The following is a 9330-nucleotide window of genomic DNA, read 5'->3' on the forward strand; positions in this document are numbered from 1 at the left end:
ACCGAAAGGAAGCTTCAGAGGTTTCCTTGATCCTACCTGCCAAAGAATTCTCATGTCTCCTCCTGACTCTTCTTAGCTCTCTCTTTAGGTCCTTCCTGGCTAACGTCTAACAATCAAGTGCCCTATCTGAGTCTCCCATCTCATCTTTCCATAAGCTTCCTTCTTCCTCTTGACAAGAGCTTCAACTTCTTTCGTAAATCATGGTTCCTTCACTCAACCACGTCCTCCCTGCCTGACTGGTACATACTTATCAAGGACACGCAGGAGCTGTTCCTTGAACAGGCTCCACATTTCAATTGTGACCATCCCCTGTAGTTTCGTTCCCCATCTTATGCTTCGCAAATCTTGCCTCATTGCATCATAATTGCCTTTCCCCCAGCTATAACACTTGCCCTGCAGTATATACCTGCACCTTGCCATCGCTAAAGTAAACTTAACCAAATTGTGGTCACTATCATCAAATCTAACAGCTGGCCCAGTTGATTGCCCAGTACCAAATCCAATGTGGCCTCGCCTCTTGTATCTTTCTCTGTACATCTCCGACCCATTCCCATCACACTTTGATTATCATTCACCTCTTCACTACCCAGCATTCTCTGCTCTCTTTTTTTATTATTGTTTGACAGGAAAACTAATAAAATATGGACAATTATGAGTGCTCAGATAGGATAGGCAAGAAGGTCCTTTCTTCATTCATACTGTGGTTAGTAAACAGGGAATATAGATTTAAGGTCGGAGATAGAGGGTGAGAGGAGACTTGAACAGATTCTTCCTCAGGTCGAGGTTAATCCGACTCTGGAACACACTGCCTGAAAGGGCGGTTGAGTTATAAACACTGGTAACATTTGTACTTCGATGTTCATTTGCATTTCTGTTTGCCTCTTCAGTAGCCTGCACCTCTGCTCTGTCATTTCTATTTTTCCGAATCCCTGCAGTGTGAAAACTGGAGATTTGACCCAACAAATCCACATTGACCCTCTGAACAGCATTCCTTTTTGATTTTCAAAATTCCCTCCAACTGAATCCCACCTCCCACCGTGATCTCCACCCCACTAATTACATTAAATCTCTCAATCAGTTGGTTAAGAAGGCTTTTAGATGGAGAGCTGCAAAATGAGAGAAGTAGAGTGAGATCATTGTTGACTGATACAGACATGATCACCCAAAATGGTCTCCTTCTACGCTGTAAATGTCTAAGATTCATGAATCTACAAGGAAAACATGAAGGAATAAATCATCACGCTCGGAATAGTCAATTGTCACTGCTTTCATTTTTGATAAAACAAATGAATTCTCCCTGATGTAGAAACCGCAGTGAAGGAAAAGGCACATCGTGCTGAGCAGGAACAGTTTGGGAACGAAATACCAGACAGTAAACAGACCATCAAGGAGGAGGCAATTCCATGATGAACAAAGTGGATTTGAAAGTTCAGTATTAGAAAGTACTTACTGTGACCCCGTACTGAGACTGACAGCAGGACTGCAGAAAGACAAACATAGAGAGACCTCATCGTTAATACTTCACCATTTCATCCTTCTCACTCCCTTACTCTTGTCGTTTTACAGAAAAATACAGAAGTTACTTGACTTCCTACCAAATAAATGTGAGGCAATCATACACGATACGAACAACAAACGGGAAGTCTGTGTACGGTCAGTAGGAGCTGAGAGAATGACAAAGCTATTATAAAACTGAGGCACTGCAACCGTTGAGAAAAGGGGATGTTACTTCAGCTTCCAACACAAATCTCAAAATCAACAGCGTCAGCATCAAACACTCTGTGAGCTGGGGCAGGACAGTGTTAGAGACAGAGGAAAGCTCTTTCAACACCATCTCCATCAAACACTCCCAGGACAGCCACAGCTCGGGGTTGGATCCAGAGTAAAACTCCTTCTACTTTTTAACATTGAAAATAACCAGAAGGAAAGCACCTTGACATTATCCCCCCGAATGGATACAAAGACTCAGGAGGCAGACAGGATTCAGGCACATGGCCAACGTTTATTCAAGTAAAAACCAGTTCGTGCAGGGAGACGACCAAAGGGCCCTTTCTCATACACCCGCTCTCTCTCAGACACACACACATACACTCCCCACACTCACACCCAAGCAAAAATCCTCTCACAGGCTTATGCACCGTCACACTCACACACACACACTACCAAGTACGCACACACGCAAACACACACCCTCAAGCACTCACATTCACATCCATACATACACACTCAAGTGCAAACACTCACACTCTCTCGTTCCCTCACTCACTCACATACACATACACACCCACTCTCCCTGTCCCTCACATGCTCACACACATTGATATTGGGTGAATGTGAATTTGCAAAAGTGCAGGGACATTCCATTTTGTCAAAACGTCCACAACCTGCAGGCAGTCAATGCAGGCAGCCAATCTATGTAACATTTTATAAATTCCTACTTTGGAAATAGAACCAGTCTGACTCAAGATTGGAATACATACAAACTCTAACCTCACACCTTTAATGCATTGACTGAACTAAGATGTCACTTTTTACACTAAAACTGTAAGTTATCTCAAGAATGTGATTTATTTTTTTAACAGTACAGCACAGAACAGGCCCTTCAGCCCACGATGTTTTGCCAACCATTGATCCTCATGTACGGTAAACCTAATGTATAAACCCTCAAATTTCTGTGACCATATGCATGTCCAGCAGTCTCTTAAATATCCCCAATGACCTCACTTTCACAACTGCTGCTGGCAACGCATTCCATGCTCTCACAACTCTCTGCAAAATGAACCCGCCTCTGACATCCCCGCTATACTTTCCGCCAAACAGCTTAAAACTATGATCCCTCGTGTTAACAATTTCTGCCCTGGAAAAAGTCTCTGGCTATCAACTCCACCTATGCCTCTCATTATCTTGTACACCTCAATTAGGTCCTCTCTCTTCCTTCTTTTTTCCAATGAAAACAGTCTGAGCTCAGTCAACCTCTCTTTGTAAGATAAGCCCTCCATTCCAGGCAGCACTCTGGTAAACCTCCTCTGAACCCTCTCCAAAGCATCCACATCTTTCCTATAATAGGGCAACCAGAACTGAACACAGTATTCCAAGTGCAGTCTAACCAAAGTTTTATAGAGCTGCAACAAGATCTCACGGCTCTTAAATTCAATCCCCCTGTTAATGAAAGCCAAAACACCATATGCTTTCTTAACAACCCTGTCCACTTGGGTGGCCATTTTCAGGGATTTATGTACCTGCACACCAAGATCCCACTGTTCGTCCACACTGCCAAGAATCCTATCCTTAATCCTGTACTCAACTTTCAAGTTCGACCTTCCAAAATGCACTAATTCGCATTTATCCAGGTTGAACTCCATCTGCCACCTCTCAGCCCATCTCTGAATTCTGTCAATGTCCCGCTGCAGCCTACAACAGTCTTCTATACTGTCAACGACACCTCCAACCTTTGTGTCGTCTGCAAACTTGCTAATCCATCCTTCAATCTCCTCATCCAAGTCATTAATAAAAATTACAGAGAGTAGAGGCCCAAGAACAGAGCCCTGTGGAACACTGCACACCTCCAGGTAGAATACTTTCCTTGCACTACCAGCCAATTCTGTATCCAGACAGCTAAATTTCCCTGTATCCCATTTCTCCTGACCTTCTGAACGAGCCTACCATGGGAAACCTTATCAAATGCCTTACTGAAGTCCATATACACCACATCTACCACTCAACCCTCATCAACTTGTCTAGTAACATCCTCAAAGAACTCAATAAATTTTTTGAGGCATGACCTGCCCTCACAAAGCCGTGCTGGCTGCATTTAATCAAGCCATGCTTTTCCAGATGGTCATAAATCCTATCCCTTTCTAACAGCTCGCAGACGTGAGACTGACTGGTCTGTAATTGCTGGGAATTTCTCTGTTTCCCTTCTTGAAGAGAGGAATTACATTTGCCTCTCTGCAGTCCTCAGGTATGACTCCTGTGGAGAGCAAAGATGCAAAGATCTTTGCAAGCGGTGAAGCAATCACATTTCTCGCTTCCCAAAGCAGCCGAGGACAAATCTGGTCTGGCCCTGGTGACTTGTCAATCTTAATGTTTGTCAAAATTTGCAGCACATCAGCTTCCTTGATCTCTATCTGTTCCAGCATGCTTACCTGCTCCTCAATGATTTCATACACTACAAGGTCCTTTTCTTGAGTAAAGACAGAAGCATAAAAGTCATTTAGGGCCTCCCCTACCTCCTCAGACTCTATACACAAGTTCCCTACGCTATCCCTGATCGGCCCTACTCTTTCTTTGATAATTCTCTTATTCCTCACATTCATGTAAAATGCCTTTGGATTCTCCCTAATCCTTCCTGCCAAGCCTTTCTCGTGCCCACTCCTGGCTCTCCTCAGACCATTTTTGAGCTCCTTCCTCGCCTGCTTGTAATCCTCTAGAGGTAAAAATCAACGAGGCTTTTGCCCGAAACGTCGATTTCGAAGCTCCTTGGATGCTGCCTGAACTGCTGTGCTCTTCCAGCATCACTAATCCAGAATGTAATCCTCTAGAGCTGAGCAAGACCCTTACTTCCTCCATCTTATGGAAGCTGCCTTCTTTCTTTTGATGAGAAGCGCCTCCGCTCTCGTCATCCAAGGTTCCTTTATCTTAGCCCTTCTTGCCTGTCTCAGAGGAACACATCCATGCATCACTTGCAACAACTGTTCCTTAAACAGTCTCCACATGTCTATAATGCCCTTTCCATGGGACAATTGCTCCCAGTCCATGCTCCCCAACTCATGCCTGATAGCATCATAGTTTCCATTTCCCCAATTAGATATCCTCCCATTGTGCCTGCTTCTCTTCTTCTCCACAGCTATGTAGAATGTGAGGCAGTTGTGGTCACTATCACCAAAATGCTCTCCCACCGCAAGATCTGACACCTGCCCCAGCTCATTGCCGTGCACCAAATCCAAAATGGCCTCCCCCTTGTCAGGCCTGTCAATGTACCGAGTTAGGAAACCCTCCTGAACACACCTTACAAAAACAACAACTTCCAAACCATCTGCTCAAAGGAGGTTCCAATCAATATTGGGAAAGTTAAAGTCACCATTACAACAACCCTACTACATTCACACTTTTCCAAAACCTGCTGACCTATGCTTTCTTCAATCTCCCTGCTGCTATTGGGGGGCCTGTAGTAAATCCCTAATGAGGTGACTGCTCCCTTACTGTTCCTAACTTCCACCCATACTGACTCAGTAGGCAGACCCTCCTCGACAATGGTAACTTCTGTAGCTGTGATACCCTCTCTGGTTAGCAGTGCTACACCCCCTCCTCTTTTCCCCCCCTCCCTATTCTTTTTAAATGTTCTAAACCCTGGAACTTCCAGCAACCATTCCTGCCCCTGAGAAACCCACATCTCTGTTATGGCCACAATATCATAGCACCAGGTACTGATCCATGCTCTAAGCTCATCACTTTTGTTCCTGATACTCCTTGCATTAAAGCAAACATACTTTAATCAATCCCTTGTTTCTTTCCCAGGAAATCCCTTCCCACTGGCTGCGCTACCTCTTGCTATTGCCTCATCTCCATCAACTCTCACCACCGGTATATAGCTCAGGTTCCCACCCCCCCTGCCATACTAGTTTAAACCCTCCTGAACCACTCGAGCAAACCTTCCACCCAGGACATTGGTCCCCTTCCAGCTCAGGTGCAACCCGTCCTACATTCACAGGTCCCACCTTCCCCAGAAGGCATCCCAATTATCTACATATCTGAAGCCCTCCCTCCTAAACCAGCTGCGAAGCCATGGGTTAAGCTGTGCCAGCTTCCTGTTCCTCACCTCTCCAACTTGTGGCACCGGTAGTAAACCTGAGAACACTACTCTGTTCGTCCTGCTCTGCAGCTTCCACCCTAACTCCCTGAAATCACTTTTTATATCCTCAATCCTTTTCCTGGCTATATCATTGGTGCCAATATATAACACGATTTCTGGTTGTTCGCCCTCCCCTTTCAGAATTTTATACACCCGATCGGAGACATCCCGGACCCTGGCACCAAAGAGGCAACATACCTTCCGGGAATCCCGATCCTGACCACACAATCTCCTGTCAATTCTCCTAACAATCAAGTCTCCTACCACGAGCACTTTCCTATTCTGCCCCCCTTCCCTTCTGGGCCACAGTGTCAGGCTCAGTGCCAGAGCACTGACCACTATGGCTTTCCTCTGGTCGGTCACCCCCCCAGCAGTATCCAAAATGATATACTTATTGCTGAGGGGAATGTCCACAGGGGATCTCTGCACTGTCTGTCTGTCCCCTTTCCTCCCCCTGACTGTAACCCATCTATCCTTATCCTGAGACTCAGGAGTGACCAACTGCCGGTAACTCCTCTCAATTCCCCCCCTCAGCCTCCCGAATGATCCGCAGTTCATCCAGCTCCAGCTCCAATTCCCGAACACAATTTTCAATGAGCTGGAGTTGGGTGCACTTCCCACAGATGGAGCCAGCGGAGACATGTGTCATGTCTCTCACCTGCCACGTTCTGCAGGAGGAGCAAGCCGCCTTGCTAATATATATGGTCACTTACTTTCCTTCCCGACAGCCCCTCTGATCTGGGTCACTTCCCCCGCTGCTCCCACACCTACTGTGGAGGATAAACACCGCTGGTGACTCCCGTTAAGTAATGTTAAACATCCCCTTTAACTTAGCTGGAGCCTTCCTGGTTTGCCTTACCTCCGCTGCTGCTCTCACTCTAAAAGATCGCTGGTGTCGAAGGGTAAGTACTCCTTTCCTTTGAGAGAAGTTCTGGGATTTACATCATAATGAGCCTAAAACCGTAACCCATTCTAAAATGTGAAAGACTTAACACCAATCTCGGTTTGATCAATCTATCGTTTCAGTTGCATGACACTGTGATCTTTTGCTATAAATTCTGTGCCTTCTGATCCTGCTCCACAGCTCCCTGATGAAGGAGCAGCGCTCCGGAAGCTCGTACTTCCAAATAAACCTGTTGGACTCTAACCTGGTGTTGTGTGATTTTTAACTTTGTCCCATGTAAGACACTTCCCGTTTGCTGAGCTGGGCTTTCTTTGGTTTTATTTTTAATCCAGAAGCTCCAATGGTTTTTAACGTTTTCAGTTCTGTCTTGTAGTGGTTTCCCTCAGTACTAGAAGCAATCAGCATCTCGTCAACCTGTTATAATCTTACACACTCTGTTTTGGGACCTTTTGCGATTACATCAGCCATTGCAGAGCTAATGAAGAGCCCTTGTGGTCCTCTTGTCCAGGTGTACTGTCAGTCACCTGTGGGAAAGGGAAATGTATATTGGTGTTTGGGGTCGAGAGGCAGAGTCCAGAACCCGTTTGCTATGTCTAGGATTATAAAGGGCTTGGTTTCTGACCCTATATTGTTTATTATAGTGTTGGGATCTGCATCACCAGTCCCCAGTTTATCTGCATATTTCTTTAGACTGCGAGAGTCAGTCATTATTCTGTATGATCCTTCAGGTTTCTTCACTGGCCAATTTTGGGAGTTTGTGGTGCATCCCTCAACACGTAGTCCTGGACCTTGGAATGTGCCACTCTGCAACACTCAATCCGGGTCAACTCCTTCAGCTGGAAGATCAACAGGTTTCGGACCGCCCAGAGAGCATCCTTCACCGAGTTGATGATCCTCCAGGCACAGTTGATGTTCGTCTCGGTGTGCGTCCCAGGGAACAGACCGTAGAGCACGGAGTCCCGCGTCACAGCACTGCTCGGGACGAACCTCGACAAACACCAATGCATTCCTCTCCAGACTTCTTCTGCGTAGGCACATCCCAGAAGGAGGTGTGTAACAGTCTCGTTCCCCCCCGCAGCCGCTTCGAGGGCAGCGTGCGGTGTTGCTGAGAGTCCAGGCGTGCATAAAGGATCTCACAGGCAGAGCCCTTCTCACCACCAGCCAAGCCACGTCTTGGTGCTTGTTGGAAAGTTCTGGCGATGAGGCATTCTGCCAAATGGCTTTGACAGTCTGCTCAGGGAACCGCTCGATAGGATCCGCCCTCTCCTTTTCCCGAAGGGTCTCAAGGACACTACGTGCTGACCACTTCCTGATGGACTTGTGGTCAAAGGTGTTTTTCTTCATAAACTTCTCCACGAAGGACAGGTGATACGGAACGGTCCAACTACTCGGAGCGTTCCGCAGCAGCGATGCCAGGCCCATCCTTCGCAAGACCGGGGACAGGTAGAATCTCAGTACGTAGTGACACTTGGTGTTTGCGTACCGGGGATCCACGCACAGCTTGATGCAGCCACACACAAAGGTGGCCATCAGGGTGAGGGTGGCATTGGGTGTATTATTTCCCCCGTTGCCCAGATCTTTGTACAGCGAGTCCCTTCGGACCCGGTCCATCTTTGAACTCCATATAAACTGGAAGATGGCCCGGGTGACTGCAGCGGCACAGGTTCTGGGAATAGGCCAGACCTGTGCCACGTACAACAGCAATGACAGTGCCTCACACCTGATGACCAGGTTTTTTCCTGCAATGGAGAGTGACCGTAGCTTCCATCTGCCCAGTTTCTGCCTCACTTTGCTGACACGCTCCTTCCAAGACTTGGTGCACGACCCACTCCCCCCGAACCAAATACCCAGCACCTTCAGGTGGTCGGTCCTGACGGTGAAGGGGATTGAGGATTGGTCGGCCCAGTTCCCAAAGAGCATGGCCTCACTCTTGCCTCGGTTTTCCTTGGCCCCCGAGGCCCGTTCGAACTGGTCACATATGCACATGAGTCTGTGCACGGACAGCGGATCCGAGCAGAAAACAGCAACGTCATCCATGTACAGGGAGGCCTTAACCTGCAGGCCCCCGCTGCCAGGAAAAGTTCCCCCTCTCAGGCTCGCATCCTTCCTGATGGACTCGGCAAATGGCTCTATGCAGCGCACAAACAAGGCAGGAGAGAGAGGACAGCCCTGCTTGACTCAGATCTGACTGGGAAGTTATCTGATTCCCACCCATTGATTGAGTCTGCACTGACAATGTTGGTGTTGAGCAGATTCCCTCCCCAAAGCCCATTTTACCCAGCAATAATACCACTCAGCCATTGTGTGCTAGCTCCTTCCTAGCCCAATTGAGTACTCTCTTAACTTGTGTTAATTTCTTAATATTTTTATCCTCCAGTCTCTATTTACAGGTCCCTTCACCCAGTAGCAATAAAATAACATCATCTATGGATTCAAAATTCCTAAAGGAAGTATCCATCCATTCCATGAGAAGTAGAATGGGTTAATTAGTTTTCAACGATGCAAAAAGGGGAGGGGGGCACAATCTCTTGCAGGTAATTAAATCATCCGTCATTCCTCCTCCTCCAAAATAAAT

The 9330-nt window shown here is 46.9% G+C and overlaps 1 protein-coding gene across 1 annotated transcript in view; it reads right to left on the minus strand.

Annotated features, from left to right (window-relative positions):
* The window catches only part of LOC140493728 (junctional adhesion molecule-like), a 36635-nt gene extending 34906 nt beyond the window's left edge, over positions 1 to 1729 (minus strand). Inside the window, exon 1 of the mRNA XM_072592531.1 lies at positions 1451 to 1729. Within this exon, the coding sequence (XP_072448632.1) occupies positions 1451 to 1511 (61 nt within the window). The 5' untranslated portion in view covers positions 1512 to 1729. The remainder of the gene's footprint in view (positions 1 to 1450) is intronic.
* Between the last annotated feature and the right edge of the window lie 7601 nt (positions 1730 to 9330).

The sequence above is a fragment of the Chiloscyllium punctatum genome, chromosome 2, assembly GCF_047496795.1.
Source record: "Chiloscyllium punctatum isolate Juve2018m chromosome 2, sChiPun1.3, whole genome shotgun sequence".
NCBI lineage: Eukaryota > Metazoa > Chordata > Chondrichthyes > Orectolobiformes > Hemiscylliidae > Chiloscyllium > Chiloscyllium punctatum.